This window comes from Dipodomys spectabilis, unplaced genomic scaffold (genome assembly GCF_019054845.1).
Source record: "Dipodomys spectabilis isolate Male_0828 unplaced genomic scaffold, ASM1905484v1 ptg000815l, whole genome shotgun sequence".
Lineage (NCBI taxonomy): Eukaryota > Metazoa > Chordata > Mammalia > Rodentia > Heteromyidae > Dipodomys > Dipodomys spectabilis.
This window is the reverse complement of record NW_024871492.1, coordinates 113504-132647: the sequence shown is the minus strand read 5'-3', so window position 1 is coordinate 132647 and position 19144 is coordinate 113504. Positions and strand designations below refer to the sequence as shown.

The 19144-nt window shown below is 52.8% G+C and overlaps 1 protein-coding gene across 3 annotated transcripts; it reads left to right on the top strand.

Moving 5' to 3' along the window:
- Nucleotides 1–2314: 2314 nt before the first annotated feature.
- On the top strand, nt 2315–17826 carry Ldhb (lactate dehydrogenase B). Of its 3 annotated transcripts, none has more exons than XM_042673381.1 (8): nt 2315–2320; nt 7668–7802; nt 10564–10681; nt 11590–11763; nt 13090–13263; nt 14652–14769; nt 15916–16039; nt 17439–17826. In XM_042673381.1, the coding sequence occupies exons 2-8, from the start codon at nt 7674–7676 to the stop codon at nt 17604–17606; spliced, it is 1005 nt and encodes a 334-aa protein (XP_042529315.1). In that variant the 5' UTR covers nt 2315–2320; nt 7668–7673; the 3' UTR covers nt 17607–17826. The 3 variants fall into 3 exon arrangements, with proteins under 3 accessions (XP_042529315.1, XP_042529312.1, XP_042529313.1); XM_042673378.1 differs by lacking the exon at nt 2315–2320 and adding an exon at nt 5321–5433; XM_042673379.1 differs by lacking the exon at nt 2315–2320 and adding an exon at nt 6653–6725.
- The last annotated feature ends 1318 nt before the right edge of the window (nt 17827–19144 follow it).

The following is a 19144-nucleotide window of genomic DNA, read 5'->3' as shown; positions in this document are numbered from 1 at the left end:
TAGAGCACCAGCCTTGAGTGAAAGAGCTCAGGGACAGCGCCCAGGCCCTGAGTTCAAGACCCAAGACCAATAACACACACACACACACACACACACACACACACCAATTCAAGTTAGCTTTAGACAATCTGCATCTGTAATTGGTTTCTTATAGTCATGTTAACACTTATTACAGGCAATACTTCGCTCACACAATCTGCCAAATAAATATTACTCGAATGAATAAATGCTTCTTAAAGGGGGTCTTGCAATAAACTTCATTAAGCTAACAACACTTCAATGGTGTCACTAGGTTCCTATTTGTGCTAAGTGAAGAGAAGTAGGAAAGGCGATGTAAGAGAAAAGCATCCATTCATTTCTCAAACGAATGCTGCCTTTCGTTGGATGAAAACCGTCACATCTTCATTCGACAACTTTATATAGAAGAAATTTTCATCAATCTTTCTTTCTTTCTTTTGCCAGTCCTGGGACTTGAACTCAAGGCCTGGGCGCTGTCCCTGAGCTTCTTTCGCTCAAAGCTAGTGCTCTACCACTTGAGCCACAGCGCCACTTCCGGCTTTTTCTGTGTCTGTGGTGCTGAGGAATCGAACCCAGGGCTTCATGCATGCTAGGCGAGCGCTCTGCCACTGAGCCACCTGCCCAGCCCTCCTTCTCTTCTTTCTTTTGGTACAGGGAGAGACATCTCTACACCCTGTGTATCACAGACTAATCCTACACCACCACGCTACCCCAATGGTTGGTCCTTCTACCTGTGTTCTAGAATACACCTCTTCTACCAGAAGTCCATGAGCCACGCCTGTCATCCCAGCTACTCAGGAGGCTGTGGTCTGAGGATCACGGTTCAAAGCCAGCCTGGGAACATCTGTTGAGTCTCTTATCTCTAATTCACTACCAAACGGCTGGAAGTGGAGGTGTGGCTCAAGCGGCAGAGCTCCAACTTTGAACTAAAGGCCAAGCGAGATCATAAGGCTTTGTGTTCAAGTTCTAGCACTGTCACCTGCCCACAAAAGGAACAAAACAATACGATTTGATTAACAATATGCACCTGAGGACCGCAGTTCAAGGCCAGCCCGGGCAGGAAAGTCCGTGAGACTCTAATCTCCCATGAACCACCAGAAAACCAGAAGTGGTGCTGTGGCTCAAGTGGTAGAGCACCAGCCTTGAGTGAAAGAGCTCAGGGACAGCGCCCAGGCCCCGAGTTCAAGCCCTGGGACACTCTCTCTCTCTGTCTCTCTGTCTGTCTGTCTGTCTCTCTCTCTCTCTCTCTCTCACACACACACACACAAATTTATCTCCCTAAGGGTCAGAAAGGAATGCCTGCATTTAAAAATAAATCTTAAGCCAGGCACCAGGCTCTGAGTTCAAGACCCAGGAGCAGCAGTAATAATAATGGTAACAACAATAACAATAATAATAAATCTTAAATCGTGTTTTCCTATTTCGCAGCCTGCCCTGGCATTATAGCCGCTGTCCGTTATGTAACGGGTCAGCTGCACTAAACAAGCAGGGAGACATCTTTCCCAGCGTGTCCCTGCTGCACCCCAGGACGGGACAGTTAGGAGGGATTTGGGGTCCACGGTGATGAGCAGGCCCAGCACCCCGGCTCTGATGGCTAGAACTGTGCAGAAGAATGCAGAGGTAAAGAACAATTAAGGGGAGGGGAGGGGAGGAAAAAGGGAGAAAGTAAGCAGGAAAAGGGAAAGACAAGAAATAAGGGAAGGGAAGGAAAGGAAGGAAGGAAGGAAGGGGAGAGAGGGAAGGAAGGAAGGGGGAAAGAGAGAAGGAAAGAAGGAAGGAAGGAAGGAGGAGAGAGGGAAGGAAGGAAGGAAGGGAGAAAGGAAGGAAGGAAGGAAGGGGGAGAGAGGGAAGGAAGGAAGGGGGAAGGAAGGAAGGAAGGAAGGAAGGAGAGAGGGAAGGAAGGAAGGAAGGAAGGAAGGAAGGAAGGAAGGAAGGAAGGAAGGAAGGAAGGAAGGAAGGAAGGAAGGAAGGGTGTTCACGCCGTGTGCACTTCCATAGAATGTCCAGCAGGTGGCAGTGTGTACGAGTGTCACCAGAACCCCCAGCTCCACTTTACATATTAGCAATGCAAACTTGGGGATCCTTTCCCTATGCACCCCGCCCCCCCATCCCCTGTCCCCCAAACCTGAGCCTCTCAACTTCAGCTACAACGTGCGTGCAATTCCAGCTTTCCTTTTTAACTTGTTGTTGTGTTTTGGTCGGTCCTGGGACTTGAACTCAGGGCCTGGGCGCTGTCCCTGAGCTCTTTCACTCAAGGCTGGCGCTCTACCACTTGAGCCACAGCGCCACTTCTGGTTTTCTGGTGGTTCATGGGAGATCAGAGTCTCACGGACTTTCCTGCCCAGGCTGGCTTTGAACCGCGATCCTCAGATCTCAGCCTCCTGAGTGGCTGGGATGGCAGGCCTGAGCGCTGGGGCCCGGCTCCGTAGTTCAGCTTAGGACGCAGCAAGGTTAGAAAACCCCTGAACTGGGGTTCAGGAGAACGTGAAACGCTACCCCAGCTCTCGGACAGGCTTGCTTCACACAAGCCAGGGTCCATGAATAAATCATGTCTTTTCTCGCTTTCCACATCCTATACCATCAGAGGGGAAAAACAACCAAGCAAACCCCCGAAAGCCCAGCGCCTGCCGGCCCAGCTCTCCAGGGGGTGGAAAAAGTGAATTTTCGTTTCCTTTTTAGCACAGGAGAAAATAAACCCAAAGCACCTCTTGCGTCCATTTCCTGAGTCCGTGGGATCGCTGCTCTTTCCTCTGATCAGAGGCCTGGCCCTCGGGGCTGCTCCCTCCCAGCGTCCCCCTCGGGTCTGGCTCTGTGTGACGTCCAGCCCCCTGTCCCCCGTCCTGTCCCCATGGACTGTCCATCCAGCCTCTGCCCAGGGGAGCAAACCTGCGCCCTTCGTCTCTGAGCCTGGCTGACCTCACTCAGCACGATTTGTTCTAGGCCCCTTCTTTTTTGTTTGTTGGTCGTGGGACTTGAACTCAGGGCCTGGGCGCTGTCCCTCAGCTCTTCAGCTCCAGGCTGGCGCTCTACCCCTTGAGCCACAGCGCCACTTCTGGCTTTTTCTGCTTATGGGGTGCTGAGGAATCGAACCCAGGGCCTCATGCATGCAAGGCAAGCACTCTACCACTAAGCCACCTGCCCAGCCCCTCTAGATCCTTCTGAAGAAGTGAATTTTCACCTGCTTTTTATTTCTGTTTTTAATTGTTGTTATACTTTTCATTGATGCTTCAATAGATACACAACAGCTGTGGGCACAATTTAAAAGCTACCCCAAGATACTCGATGAAAAGCCACCCCATCTCCGCTGGCTCCGGACCCAGGCCGGAAGCAACTGCCTTCAGTAATGCCCAGGGGCCCTCCGTAAAAGCATCTAGACATGAAATCCCGTGTCGTAATATTTTAATACATGCTTTCAAGCCGGGCACCGTGGCTCCCGCCTGCCATCCCAGCTCCTCAGGAGGCTGAGATCTGAGGATCACAGTTCAAAGCCAGCCTGGACAGGAAAGTCCGTGAGACTCTGATCTCCCGTGAACCACCAGCAAACCAGAAATGGAGCTGTGGCTCAAGTGGTAGAGCACCAGCCCTGAGTGGAAGAGCTCAGGGACAGCGCCCAGGCCCTGAGTTCAAGTCCCAACACACACACACACACATACTCCGTGGTCCAGTGCTTGCTTAGCACTGTGAAAAATAAGCTACATAAACAAAACTAGGCCTTCGAATACTTAAATTTAGCTAAGGAAAGCGTTTGCGCGTTGCTTTCTCTTTTTAAGCAGCAGCAACAACAGAAAGGCAAGGCGCTGGCAGAAAGATGGCTTCCAGAACCTTCTCCCTGTGGCTGGCTCCGGAGATGCCAGCCGGGCCCTTGTGGGTCTCGAGAACCCTGTGTTCAGGTGCGTTCAGTGATGAGCCACGGCCAGTCACTCACGCCACCCCCCCCCCAGCCTGCCGGCCAACGCCCGCAGCAACCTTCTGTAGTCTCAGAGCCCAGTCCATTCCACCAGTGCATTGGCATTGCTCCAAACAAGGGAGGCCAACCAGCGGTGGGAACAGTGCTAGCGTGTGCGCAGGGCAGGTGTGGGGCCTGGGTGCAACCCCAGAACAGCACGGAGGGAGGGAGGGAGGGAGCGAGGGAGGGAGGAGGGAAGGAGGGAGGGAGGAAGAGAGGGAAGAAAGGGGGGAGGGAAGGAAGGAAGGAAGGAAGGAAGGAAGGAAGGAAGGAAGGAAGGAAGGAGCTATAAAGTAAATACAAGCTTAAGTGAATAACTAGGCAGTAAGCCTAGCTGGCCCTGGCTGGCTTTTTTCTCCTTTTTTTTTCTCTGTCTATCCTGGGTCTTGAACTCAGGGCCTGGGCGCTGTCCCTGAGCTCTTTCACGCCAGGCTGGTGCTCTACCCCTTGAGCCACACAGCGCCACTTCCGGGTTCCTGGCGGTTCATTGATGATGAGACTCTCATGGACTTTCCTGCCGGGGCTGGCCTCCAACCTCGATCCTCAGGATCTCAGCCTCCTGCGCAGCTGGGATGACAGGCGGGAGCCACGGGTGCCCCGGCCAGGCTGTCTGCTGTGAAACCAGGTGTTTCTTCTTGAGATCCAGATTGCCTTCTGCCGTCTGTCCTTGAGAAACGCAGTTTCTTTGTCACGCCAGGGCTTGCGTCTGGAGAAGTCTTCCAGCTCCTGGCTCTGCCAGGGTCCACGTCACCTTTTCTGTTTCCCTCTCTGCCATCCGGGGGTTCAGGGCACCCGGATGACGTGGGCCCAGGAGGAGAAATCTGGCTTTGCTCCCATCTTTCCTTCCCCTGCAGTGTGTGTGCAGGAGTGCAAGGGTTAAACCCAGCAGAGCCCGGGGGGGGGGGGGGGGCTGGGCTATTCCCCCCCCATGCACGCTACTGCTGCCTCAGTTTCCCCTCATCTCCGGCCTCAGCCCTGCAGGAGCTCAGTGTAGGGTGCAATCAAGACTCCACACTGCCCAGGGTTGGTTTGTGGGGTTCTGGTTGTTCAACGCCCCCCTATTCTGCAAAAATAGCAAGGATCGGAACTGTGTGTGTGTGTGTGTGTGTGCGCACACGCGAGTGCCCTTCCACCCAAGGAGACGCACAAGGGCAAAGCCATCAGATGCATGCACGCACCACGTGGGTCAGGAGAGCCCGAAGGTGACCTTCAAGGTGGGGGGGGCACATTCCTGAGCCGGGTCCTTGGCCGGGATTGAGCGGAGGTGCAGGGAGGGGTGTCCGGCTGGCTCTGGGCTTTCCAATCACAATGAAGCCAGCGCGGGGCCCGGGAGGGGTGGGGCCTGGCTGGCCGCGGGCCGAGCCTGCGCAGGAGAGAGAAGAGGAGGAGGAGGAGGAGGAGGAAGAGAAGCCGAAACCTTCTGCAGACTTGGCTTTCTTCTCCGCATCCCTGGTCCTGAGGGTTTTCTGGTGAGGCTCAAACCCCGGGGTTTGTGTGTGCGTGTGCATGCGTGTGTGCATGCGTGTGTATGTGTGTGTGTGTGTGCGTGTGTAAAAGCTGCTGCAGGACTCACAAGATTTCTGTCCTTGGGAGCATCTGACCAGGCCCCACCGAGACAGACCAACCTCCCCCGCTTTCCAGACAGAAACTTGTTGCACTTGGTGCTAAAATTGGGGTGCTCGATGCGTTTTATTGAGGGGTGCAGCCTGGGGGGGGTGAGGAGCTGGAAGAAGATTGGGGGGGAGGAGGAACTCCAGGTAGCCAAGAAGGAGACAGGATGACCTTGAAATACCCCCCCCCACCTTCCCCCACCTTCCTCCTGACCCTGGTGGCTGCATTATTATTATCATTGTTGTTGTTATTGTTAGCAGGTTTAACCAGTTCAGCCGTGAGCTCCCGTGAGGCGAACTGGATTGTTTACTTTGCTCGGAGAAGAAAGGACCTGACCGGTCCCCCTGGAGAGCTAGCTTCCCCCGGGAGGGCTAGGCCTGCGGTCTCTCCCCGGGGGATCTCTGCTTCCCCTGGGCTTGGGGGAAGGAGAAGGAAGAGGTTTGGGGGCGAGGAGAGCCGAGAGTTAGGCCTGCGTGGTGGTGGGGGGGAAGGAGCTAGGGAGGGCTCTTACTTAGTACCGGAATTTCAGTGGCCATTAACCAACAAACAGGCCAAACCCACCGGGGTGTAGGAAAGGTTCTCTGTTGTGTCCAGAGATTCTGCCTGGAGGTCATTTGTTCTGGAATTTACCACCCAGGGCGTCCTGGCTGCTGATTTCTAGCCCTAGGCCGGGTGGATTTTTTTTTCCTTTGTTTGTCCTTTCTGTTTTTATTTGTATGTATTGGCTTTGTTGCTGTTTGCTGCCAGGATTTCCTCTGCCCCTTAGCTTTTTGCCACTCAAGGCTGGTGCTCTACCCCTTCAGCCACAGCTCTACTTGAAACTTTTTTTTTTTTTTTTGCTGGTTCACCGGAGATAAAGAATCTCACGGACTTTTTCTTCCCCGGGCTGGCCTTGAACCGGGATCCTCACCTCTCAGCCTCCTGAGAGGCTAGGATGATGGGCGTGAGCCACCGGCCTCCACTTCTAACACAAACCCTTTCTTCTCCTTATGTATAGTTCCTATTCGGGAAAAAGTAAAAGAAATTGGGGGAAAAAATGACCACGAAGGGAAAAAAAAATTGTATTTTTCTTTCCAGAAAAATCTAGAAGCATCTCCACAGGGCTGGCGACCTCTAAAAACGGTAGTTCACTGACTGAAGCCAAAGTTGGGTGAGAACAGTTGCATCTGTATTTAGAGCCACTTTCTAGGTCTTTCTCTGGACGTAAACTGTCTTAAGCCCGTGGGAGGGGAAATCACGCTTTTGTTCAGCCATAAGCTGACTGAGAGTCTGGGTGCATGCGTGAAGGTCACCTCTAGGAAAGGGGAAATTTCTCCTTGTGTTTTTCCCTTCCCCCTTAAATTTTGAGCAAAAGCAGCTCAGGGACAGCGTCCAGGTCCTGAGTTCAAATCTCAGGACTGATTCAAAAAGAAAAGAAAAAGCTCACCCAGGGCGTGTGTGAGGCCTGAGTTCAAGCTCCAGACAGAAGGACAGACACACACAGACCCAGAGGCTGATTTCACTGAAGGTGACCCCCCGCCCCCCCCCCCCCCCCATGCACACGGAGGGAAAACAAACACTACCTCTCTGCTGGACCAGAGAGGTTCAGTCATTTGCTTCCAACAGCAGCAGCCATGTTGGTACCACCAGACCATTGATCAGCTCAGCTCGCTGATAGGTTTTAGGTGGGATTTAAAGCCAGAGATCCCCTTGGTCAAGTCTGCCCTAGGGCAGGAAATCTACGCAGAACCGCAGACCAGAACCGGCCAACAACTTTAAAGATGAGTTTGTGCACTCTTCCATAATCTTTATTGTATTTAAATTCTATTAGATTCTAGTTTCTTTTAATTCTTTCTTGCTCGAGGCTGGTGCTCGACTGCTCGTGCCTCAATTTGCACTTTGGGGATTTTTGCCAGCAAAGTCTCAGCCTCCTCGAAGCCGGCCTCCAACCACGATCCTCGGGTCTCGGCCTCCGCGTAGCTCCGGATGACAGGCCCCCTGACTCATCCCCAGTTCTTTTCCTTCCAAGTGGCAGCCACCACGCCTGCGGGTGACAGTGCTCCCCAGGGGCCCCGGTGGGTTTGGCTGTCAGACTCGATGTTCTGTCTTCCAGAGGAAAATGGCGACCCTGAAAGAGAAACTCATCGCCCCGGTGGCCGACGAGGAGCCGCCCGTGCCCAACAACAAGATCACCGTGGTGGGGGTCGGACAAGTGGGCATGGCCTGTGCCATCAGCATCCTGGGAAAGGTATGTGCTGTTTCATTCACCCTGGTCTTTTGGGCCGGTCCTGGGTCTTGAACTCAGGGCCTGGGCGCTGTCCCTGAGCTCTTTCACTCCAGGCTGGTGCTCTACCCACCGAGCCACAGCGCCACTTCCGGTTTTCTGGTGGTTCATGGGAGATAAGGGTCTCACGGACTTTCCTGCCCTGGGCTGGCCTTGAACCATGATCCTCAGATCTCAGCCTCCTGAGTAGCTGGGATGACAGGCGGGAGCCACGGCGCCCGGCTCGCTGGTCTTAGTTTGGTGTCATTTGAAGCTCACAGAATCTGAGATCACTTTGATGATGGCAAGAATGGCGGAAAACCGTGTAACTCATTCACCACCCGAGAAGGCGCTTCTAATTTGTTCTTACCTGCTTCTACTTTTTGCTTGCTTTCTGCTTCTTTTCCTTCCTTCCTCCCTTCTTTCCTTCCTTCCTTCCTGCTCTTCTTCCTTTTCCTCCCTCCCTTCCTCTTTCCTTCTTTCCTTCCTTCCCTTTCCTCCCTCCCTCCTTCCCTTCCTTTCCTTCCTTCCCTCCTTCCTTTTCTCCCTCCCTCTTTCCCTCCTTCCTTCCTTCTTTCTTTCCCTCCCTCCCTCCTTCCCCCCTTCTTTCCCTCCTTCCTTCCCTCCTTCTTTCCCTCCTTCCTTCCTCCCTCCTTCCTTCTTTCCCCCTCCCTTCCTTCCCTCTTTCCTTCCTTCCCTCCTTTCTTCTTTCTTTCCCTCCTGCCTTATTTTCTTCCTTTTGTGTTTATTTTATTCTCTGTCTGTCTGTCTGCCTGCCTGCCTGTCTGTCTGTCTGTCTGTCTCTGTCTGTCTCTGTCTGCCTGTGTCTGTCTCTGTCTGCCTGTGTCTGTCTGCCTGCCTGCCTGTCTGTCTGTCTGTCTCTGTCTGTCTGCCTATGTCTGTCTCTGTCTGTCTGCCTGTGTCTGTCTGTCTGCCTGTCTGTCTGTGTCTGTCTGTGTCTGTCTGTCTGTGTCTGTCTGGCTTTCTTCCTCTCTGTATATGGGAGCCATTTGAGAGTTCGTTGAACGTCTTCCCGCTCTCTCTCTGCTGAGTTGTCCGTGGTCTCTTTGTAGAACAGACCAGGCTGCGTGACACGCTCAACCCGCTCTCCATGGTGTGTAACAGCCTCCTCCCTTCTTAACACTCAGCTTCCCGGCCCACCCGCAGCTCCGCGGAGGCTGAGAAGGGAGGATCAACCTTCAAAGCCCGCCGCCCGGACAGACAGACCCCACACACTCTTAGTTTCTCCAAAGCCAGAGCCGTGGCCCAAGTGGTAGAGCACCAGCCTCGAGCAGCACCAAGCAAACACCAGAGCTCAGGGACGGCAGCGCCCAGGCCCTGAGTTCAAGTCCCAGGACTGACCCACAAAAGACAGAGAGAAACACAGAAAACAAAGAACAATGGAGACAGTTTGCTCCTGGACGGCCTTGAAAACACCCCGATGGCTCTGAGGGCTTGCTGCCATTCCAAGGGCTTTGGTGAGAACAGAAAAGCAATGTTCTTGCCTCGGTTTCCCCGCTGAGTGGGCTTCTGTCTTGCTTTGCTGGGAGACAGACGTGCAGGCCGGAGCCAGGGACGCCGGCCCTGTCTGCTCACCAGCACAGGGGCCTCTTTGTCCCCCAGTGGAGGCTGCTTGAATAATTTCCTAGGCAAGCAGATCAATTCCTTCTTTTGAGCCAGTCCTGGGATTTGAACTCAGGGCCCGGGCGCTGCCCCTGAGCTCTTTCACTCCAGGCTGGCGCTCTACCACGTGAGCCACGGCTCCACGTCTGGTTTTCTGGTGGTTCCTGGGAGATCAGAGTCTCACAGACTTTCCTGCCCAGGACTGGCCTTGAACCTCGATCCTCTAGATCTCAGCCTCCTGAGCAGCCGGGATGACAGGCGGGAGCCACCTGCTTTTGCCCTAAAACGATGCAGCTGGAAACAACTGTCTGTATACCTAATTTCCTTCAGGGAAACAGGCGTCCGCTAACTGCACGGTCTGCGGAGCTATAAAACCCAGACGCAGGTGTATGTCGCCCACGCTCTCTATTTGAGGATGCCGGAACTAAATACAGCCTGTGCGGTTGTGGTTACTCATTCAATATTGGGTCTCTCCCCCCCTTCCCCTTGTTAATCCAGTGTATGCTTTTCTTTTTCTGTCTCTGCCAACCGTCCGCCCACTGAACCCAGGGGACGGAAGCTCACGTCCTGTACCAGCCTCTTCTGCTTTAGCACCGAATGGGGTCGGGGACAGTTGGGCTTTGCACTGCAGCGACACGGTGTCCTGTTACTAAATTAAGATTGGTATTCCAGCTACCCAGCACACAATGCCAGGGTTATTGTTAAGTTCTCGAGGCTATATTTAGGACTTGGGGGGAAAAAGTAACCAGAGGAGGATTTCTGTGTGACCTTGTCAGGGCCTGGAAAAGAACTAAACTAGCTGTTAGCATCTCAAGCACAAGTCCCACACCAGTAGCTCCCGCCTGTCATCCCAGCTCCTCGGGGAGGCTGAGATCGGAGGATCACGGTGCAAAGCCAGACCCAGGGAAGTCGGTGAGACTCTGATGTGCAATAAACCACTCAGAAAATGGGAAGGGGCGCTGCGTGGCTCACGTGGTAGAGCGCCAGCCTGGAGTGACAGAGCTCAGGGACAGCGCCCCGGCCCTGAGTTCAAATCCCAGGACACACACACACAAAACCAACACGAGGAGTCTCTCTGGGTTGTGGTGAAGGCCCTGGCACTAACGCCCGCTTCCCTCGTCAGTCTCTGGCCGACGAGCTCGCCCTGGTGGACGTCCTTGAAGACAAGCTCAAAGGGGAGATGATGGACCTGCAGCATGGCAGTCTCTTTCTCCAGACGTCCAAAATCGTGGCTGACAAAGGTACATCCATGGCAACGCCCCAGGTCGGCTGCAAAGACTATAATGAGCCCGCCTGGCATCCCAGCCATTCGGGAGGCCGAGATCTGAGGATCGCGGTTCAAGGCCAGCCCGGGCGGGAAAGTCCGTGAGACTCTGATCTCCCATGAACCACCCGAAAACCAGAAGTGGCACTGTGGCTCAAGGGGTAGAGCACCAGCCTGGAGTGAAAGAGCTCAGGGACAGCGCCCAGGCCCTGAGTTCAAGTCCCACGACCGACCAAAACCATAAAAGCTCTTTCAGAGTACATGGGCTTTATGAGCATGCATCTGATAGCACGATGTAACTTCCATCTCTTGTTTCGTCTTTGAGGATCAAGCGCATGATTTTGCATCTACTGAGGCCAGGGCTCTACTAGCAGGAACTTAACTTTGTGCGTGTGCCCGTGCGTTTACTAGGTCAATGCCCAGCTCTTGCTTTTGCCCAGCATTTTGCTCCTGGTTGGGGGAATGGCCCTCTACCGCTCGAACCACGCCTCCAGTTCGGCATTTTGCTGGGTCATTGGAAATGAGGTCCACTTCTGGCTTTTGTTTTTGCTGGTTCATTCTGGGTTGGTCTGCCTGGGTGACTTCAAAGGTCGATCCTCACAAATCGGCCTCCGGAATGGCTGACAGGCATGAGCCACCAACCCCAGACTTGGGAGTCTCTGGGAGTGAGATTGATGGTTTGGATCACCTCAGTATCTCTACGGGATGAGGGAGGGAAAAACAATGGCTGTAAGAGCACCGACCTGGGAAAACGTGTGGAGAACTTTGTTCTAGAAGTTTCTAGACGTTTCTAGAAGTTTCTAGGGCTGGTCCTCCGTGGCGTAGGCTGACGAAAATGGGTGTTTAAGGTGCTGTTTTGTTTTTAAATTTCCTTTCTTTCTCCAGATTATTCCGTGACGGCCAACTCGAAGATCGTGGTGGTGACAGCGGGTGTTCGGCAGCAGGAGGGAGAGAGCCGGCTGAACCTGGTGCAGAGAAACGTCAACGTCTTCAAATTCATCATCCCTCAGATCGTCAAGTACAGCCCGGAATGTACCATCATCGTGGTCTCGAACCCAGGTACACCCCTCCAGCCCCGGACCCCGGTTCGAGTCCCGCCCGGACCTCTGAGGGAGTCTGGACCTGCAGAGATCATCATCAGGCACCTGTAGCTCACGCCTGTCATCCCAGCTACTCGGGAGGCTGAGATCTAGAGGATCACGGTTCAAAGCCAGCCCGGGCAGGAAGGTCCGTGACACTCTGATCTCTGATGAACCACCACAACAAAAAAGGCTGGAAGCGGAGCTGTGGCTCAAGGGGTAGAGCACCAGACTTGAGAAAACAAAACAAAAACCTCAGTGCCCGAGTCCTGAGTTCAAGCCTCAGGGCAGACAGCAATTAAAAAGAGAGAGAGAAATGTGACGGGTCTGAAGTATTTGAAGGTAGCTTCACTTGAAAGAAAAATATATACTATGTATTGATAATAGATTGGTTGTTTTTGTGTGCTGATCCTGGGTCTTGAACTCAGGGCTTGGGCGCTGAGCTCTTTCGCTCAAGGCTGGCGCTCTACCACCTGAGCCACGGCGCCACTTCTGGTTTTCTGGTAGTTCCTTGGAGATCAGAGTCTCACGGACTTTCCCGCCCCAGGCTGGCTTTGAACCACGATCCTCTAGATCTCAGCCTCCTGAGCAGCTGGGATGACAGGCGGGAGCTACTTAAAATACTCATGTCTGAATATGGAGAGTTGGGTTGAAGGCCTTGGGGGCGTGGCTCAGGCGGCAGAGCACCAGGCAAATGAGGGAAAACATCCAATCATGAGTTCGAATCCTGGTCTCGGACCAATTTAAAAAAAGAAGCTTGGGATTCCAGCAAAGACCTGGCAGTGTCTCAGTACTATTCTTGCTGTAAACGTAGGTTGTGATGTTGTACGTAAATAAACACACACAGGGTCAACAGGGAAGAAGAAGGCTTGTATCTCCGGCAGGTGTCCGCTGACAGATTCTGTCACTTTCTAGATTTAGCTTTGAAGTCTAGCTGTCCAGGAACCCACTTGTTAAGGAGGAGGAATTATCTGGTCCAACATAGTCTTAAAATATCTCAGCCACGGTCCACAGAGGACTGTGACTTTTGTTTTTTCCCCGTGGTGGGACTTGAACTCAGGGCCTGGGCGCTGTCCCTGAGCTCTTTCACTCAAGGCTGGCGCTCTACCACGTGAGCCACAGCGCCACGTCTGGTTTTCTGGTGGTTCATGGGAGATGAGAGTCTCACGGATTTTCCTGCCCTGCTGGCCTCCAACCGCGATCCTCCGACCTCAGCCTCCCGGGTCGCTGGGATGGCCGGCGGGAGCCGCCACGCCTGACTTCACCTGTGTTGTCTTTTTCTTCCTCTCCTCCTCGCCACATCTAGTGGACATTCTCACCTACGTGACCTGGAAGCTAAGCGGTCTGCCCAAGCACCGCGTCATCGGCAGCGGCTGTAATCTGGACTCAGCTCGGTTCCGTTACCTCATGGCTGAAAAGCTTGGCATCCACCCCAGCAGCTGCCACGGGTGGATCCTCGGGGAGCACGGGGACTCCAGCGGTGAGAACTCCCCCAAATCCCAACCACCACCAATGATGATGATGATGATGGTGATGGTGATGATGATGGTGATGATGATGATGGTGATGATGATGATGATGGTGATGATGGTGATGGTGATGATGATGATGATGATGATGATGATGGTGATGATGATGATGATGGTGATGATGATGATGATGGTGATGATGGTGATGATGATGATGGTGATGATGATGATGGTGATGGTGATGATGATGGTGATGGTGATGATGATGATGATGGTGATGATGGTGATGGTGATGATGATGATGGTGATGGTGATGATGATGGTGATGATGATGATGATGGTGATGATGATGATGGTGATGATGGTGATGATGGTGATGATGATGGTGATGATGGTGATGATGATGATGGTGATGGTGATGATGATGGTGATGATGATGATGATGATGGTGATGATGGTCATGATGATGGTGATGATGATGGTGATGATGATGACGATGGTGATGATGGTCGTGATGATGATGATGATGGTGGTGATGATGATGATGATGGTGATGATGATGATGGTGATGATGATGATGACGATGGTGATGATGATGATGACGATGGTGATGATGGTCATGATGATGATGATGATGGTGGTGATGATGATGATGGTGATGATGATGACGATGATGACTGGATGATTATAGTACAGTCATGTCACTCTCAAATGGTTTTGAATTAAAATTTAAATTTTCAGCCCGGTACTGGTAGCTCCCGCCTGTCATCCAAGCCACTCTGAAGGCTGAGATCTGAGGATCACAGTTCAAAGGCAGCCCGGGCAAAAAAGTCCATGAGACTCTTTTATCTGTAGTGAACCAGCAAATCAACTGGACGTGGAGCTGTGGTTCAAGTGGTGGAGCACCAGCCTGGAGCATAAAAGCTCAGGGACAGCGCCCGGGTCCTGAGTTCCAATCCCAGGGCCAAAACAAAACGAAAAAACTTCACAGACTCTGAGCTCTTTCCCTCAAGGCTGGCGCTCTACCGCTTGAGCCACAGCTCCACTTCTGGTTTTCTGGTGACCATTGGAGATAAGTCTCACGGATTTTCCTGCTGGGCTGGCCTTGAACTGCCATCCTCAGATCTCAGCCTCCTGAGTGGCTGGGATGACAGGCGGGAGCCACCAGGGCCTGGTTAAAACCCCTATTCTGACTTCACCTGTCATTGGAGCAGCTGAACCTGCAAAGGGTGGAGGTTCAAAGCCAGCCCGGGAGGACAAATGGAAGAGACGTTCAGCTCCAATCATGCAGCAAAATGCCAGACTGGAGGCCTGGCACAGGTGGTAGAGCGCCAACCGAGTAAGCAAGCTAAGTGAGAGGTGGAAGCATCTAGAATGCTGGTCCTTTCTCTGCCTGCAGTGGCGGTGTGGAGTGGGGTGAACGTGGCAGGCGTGTCGCTCCAGGAGCTGAACCCGGAAATGGGCTCGGACAACGACAGCGAGAACTGGAAGGAAGTGCACAAGATGGTGGTGGAGAGGTGAGCGGAAGGAAGTTTGGTTTGCACTCACTAATCTCCTCTTCCTCTTGTGTTTGCTTCTAGCTGCCTGCTCAGGCCAACTGGAGCTTGAACCCAGGTGCTGGGCGCTGTCCCTGAGCTGCTTTTGCTCAAGGCTGGCGCTCTACCACTTGAGCCACAGCTCCACGTCCGGTTTTCTGGTGGTTCATGGGAGATCAGAGTCTCACGGACTTTCCTGCCCTGGGCTGGCTTTGAACCGTGATCCTCAGATCTCAGCCTCCTGAGTAGCTGGGATGACAGGCGGGAGCCACGGGTGCCCGGATGAATTGTGTCTCCTGGCTTCCTTTACCTATTTGGAAATACAATTATGAATAAATCACCTTGGTTGGGAAAAGGTACTTTTCCCCCATGGTGACTTCACAAATGCTTATAGAGCGAGATACTAGGTCATGGTTGCTGGCTTAGCTCATGGCTGCCGCTTCATTCATTCTACTCCCGCGTCCAGTATCTGGCTCCTAAGACATTTAGGAACTAGGTCTTGATTTTACTTTATTATATTTATTTATTATTTTTTTGTCGAGCGTGGGGCCTGAACTCTGGGCCTGGGCGCTGTCCCTCAGCTCTTCAGCTCCAGGCTGGCGCTCTACCACTTGAACCAACAGTGCCACTTCTGGCTTTTTCTGCTTATGTGGTGCTGAGGACTTGAACCCAGGGCCTCATGCGTGCAAGGCAAGCACTTTACCACTGAGCCACCTTCCCAGCCGTGAGTCTCCATTTTAAAGAGAAGACAGAAGCAGGAAAGAGGAAATAATTTTTTCGCCGGGCACCGGTGGCTCCCGCCTGCCATCCCAGCTCCTCAGGAGGCTGAGATCCGAGGATCGAGATTCAAAGCCAGCCAGGGCAGGAAAGTCCATGAGACTCTTTATCACCAACGAACCACCAGAAAACCGGAAGTGGCGCTGTGGCTCAAGTGGTAGAGCGCCAGCCTGGAGCAAAAGAAGCTCAGGGACAGCGCCCAGGGCCCTGAGTTCAAGCCCCAGGACCGGCACTCAGACTATTCTAAAAGAAAAAAAAAAAATTAGGGTGACAGAGATAGAAAGGGGGGGTCCGACTCAGGGAGTGTGGTTTCAGAGCTGGGATCTGTGCTGTTTTGTCCATTTTCTCCAGCGCCTATGAAGTGATCAAACTGAAAGGCTACACGAACTGGGCCATCGGCCTGAGCGTGGCCGACCTCATTGAATCCATGCTGAAAAACCTCTCCAGGATCCACCCGGTGTCCACCATGGTAAAGGTGAGGCCCGAGCATGCGCCGTGATACTGTGTTCTACACCTAGATCTCAGGCTCTCTGAGCAGATTCCCCTGACCTGGCACTGAGGGGCGGGGCTTGGTCTCATTTGGTTTGGTGACTTTGTTAACAGAAAGCTACAAAGTACATGCACCGGGTAGGAGCAAAGCCATCAGATAATGTTTGGGGGCTTTTCTGGGGGTGTCATGATCATGGATTGACCTGGCTTTTAGGTGTATATATACTAAGATATTTTCAATCCAGAGAGCCTAAGCGTTCATTGAAAGACATTGTTCTTACATTGCTTGTGGTCATAAAAGTCTGAGCTTAAAAGGTTTTCATCAATCCAGAATCCAGACCACTGTCTGCGAGCTTGACTTAAAGGCCAGCCATTTATGAAAATGCACCTGCTTTTCAGAAGTATTAAACTGGCAGCCTTTGCTGTTCATAGCTATAAATGAACGGAATTCAGAATCTATAGTTTTCACTTATGGAATGCAGACTTTTATTCATGGTAACTATTACAACGTGTCTGGAAAATATGGAACAGGGGCGCGCATCTGATATGCTTTGAAAATTCTTCCTCTGAGTCTCATTCCCCGTCTTTTTACACCTTACAATCATTTGCATCACAATAGAAAAACGTGTAACCGTCTGATCGATTCAGATTAGGTTGGTATGTCATCCTTAAAACGTCATAAATGTAGTTCGATTCAAATGTTCTAGAGCAAACATACAAACAAGAAATGGTATTGAAGGAGGCTGAGATCTGAGGATCCTAATTCAAAGCCAGCCCCGGTAGGAAAAAGTCCACGAGACTCTGATCTCCAAGGAACCACCAGAAAACCAGAAGTGGAGCTGTGGTTCAAGTGGTAGAGCACTAGCCTTGAATGCAAAAGCTCGGGGACAGCGCCCAGGCCCTGAGTTCAAGTCCCAGGACCGACAATATAGACAGATTAAGTGTATGCAAGCAGACATCAATATCCAATCAAAACATTTTCAATGAAGTCCAATGGAGCACTTACTAGTTTCTTATAGGTACTTTGAGCAGAGATTTGGTGGGTTTCAAATCTCTCTCTCAACATGGAGTCCAGAGGCTAGATAGACCTTTCTCTTCAAACACACGAGTCATTCTTTTTGGTTGGTAGTGGTGGTCGTGGGATTTGAACTCAGGGCCTGGGGCGCTGTCCCTGAGCTCTTTCACTCAAGGCTGGCGCTCTACCCCTTGAGCCACGGCGCCACCTCCAGCTTTGTGGTGGTTCATGGGAGATCAGAGACTCACAGACTTTCCTGCCCCAGGCTGGCTTTGAACCGCGATCCTCAGATCTCAGCCGAGATGAAAGGCGTGCGCACCAGCGCCCGGCCCAGTCACCCTTCCTCACGGGTTTCCTCGTGTTTTTGCAGGGTATGTACGGCATCGAGAACGAAGTCTTCCTGAGTCTCCCGTGTATCCTCAATGCCCGGGGCCTGACCAGCGTGATCAACCAGAAGCTGAAGGACGAGGAGGTAGCGCAGCTGAAGAACAGCGCAGACACGCTGTGGGCCATCCAGAAAGATCTCAAAGACCTGTGACCCGCCGCGAGCCGCCCGCAGACACTCACAGACTCCGGGGCGCTGAGATCCTCAGCCTCCATCTTTAGCCTCGCCCCCCCCCCCCCCCCCCCCGTCCCCCGAATCGAGTCTGCCTCCTGCTCTCTCCCTGGGCCACGCTCACAAAGCCCACGTACGCGCGTGGGTCCGTGCTTGTATTAGGAGCTCGTGAACAAATAAAATCAGCCGTTCGGGTGTGTGACTTATGGCTGGGGTGTGTTCACCGGCGGTGTCGGAGATTCGCACAATGTCCACGCACGTGTGCTCTGGGAGCCGGGCCCAGTGGCTCCCGCCTGTCATCCCAGCTACTCAGGAGGCTGAGATCGGAGGATCGGGGTTCAAAGCCAGCCCAGGCAGGAAAAGTCTATGACATCTCCAAGGGACCACCAAAAAGCCGGGAGTGGCGCTGTGGTTCAAGTGGTAGAGCGCCAGCCTTGAGCAAAAGAAGCTCAGGGACAGCTCCCAGGCCCCGAGTTCAAGACCCAGAACTGGCAAGGAAAAAAAAGCCATTTGCACCAAAGATGTATATTCCCATTTGCAGATGGGGAAACTGAGGCAAAAGGTACCCTGAGGCTAGAACTTGGGCCTTCCTCCCGGCTTCTAAATTCCTGCTTTCAACCACCGTGTTCTTTTCCGGAATAAGTACATTATTGTCACGTGTGTGTGTGTGTGTGTGTGTGTGTGTGTGTGTGTGTGTGCGCGCGTGCCTGTACTGAGACTTGAACTCAGGGCCCCAAAGGGTTGCTTAGCTTTTTCCCCACAAGGCTGGCACTCTACCACAGCGCCACTTCTGGTTTTCTGGTAGTTCCTTGGAGATCAGAGTCTCACGGACTTTCTTGCCCAGGCTGGCTTTGAACCGTGATCCTCAGATCTCAGCCTCCTGAGTCGCTGGGATGACAGGCGGGAGCCACCAGTGCCAACCTCAATCAATCTTAACGGTCTGTGTTGGCAACGTGAGCCGGCTCTCGTGTGGCGCGTGGAGGGCTGGCAGAGCGAATCTCAAGCTTGTAGATCAGGAATGCTGTCCTCTCTGTCCCTCTGTCCTTGTGTCCTCGGCCACGTGACCAGCTGTGTGCTTCTCTGGGAATGTGTGTTTACAGAGCCTGCCAAGGTCAAGTCAAAACAGATAAAGCATTTCCTTAAAGAGACAGCCATCTGAACAATATGGTCTCCCCTTGCTGTACTTCATGACCAGCCAGATGCCTTGGTGCTCGAAATTCAAATGCATGGAGCCGGGCGCCGGTGGCTCCTGCCTGTCATCCCAGCGACTCTGGAGGCTGAGATCTGAGGATCGAGGTTCAAGGCCAGCCCGGGCAGGAAAGTCCCTGAGACTCTGATCTCCAATGAACCACCAGAAAACCAGAAGTGGCGCTGTGGCTCAAGTGGTAGAGCACCAGCCTTGAGCTGAAGAGCTGAGGGACAGCGCCCAGGCCCCGAGTTCAAGTCCCATGCCCGACAAAAAACAAAATTCAAATGCATGGTAGCTAGTTACGGCATTGGACTTATTATATTTATAGATA

Coding starts and splice junctions, on each gene's coding strand:
- Ldhb (XM_042673381.1), top strand. CDS start 7,674: ATGGCGACCCTGAAAGAGAAACTCATCGCCCCGGTGGCCGACGAGGAG. Junction 7,803..10,563: donor CCATCAGCATCCTGGGAAAG/GTATGTGCTGTT, acceptor TTCCCTCGTCAG/TCTCTGGCCGACGAGCTCGC. Junction 10,682..11,589: donor CAAAATCGTGGCTGACAAAG/GTACATCCATGG, acceptor TTCTTTCTCCAG/ATTATTCCGTGACGGCCAAC.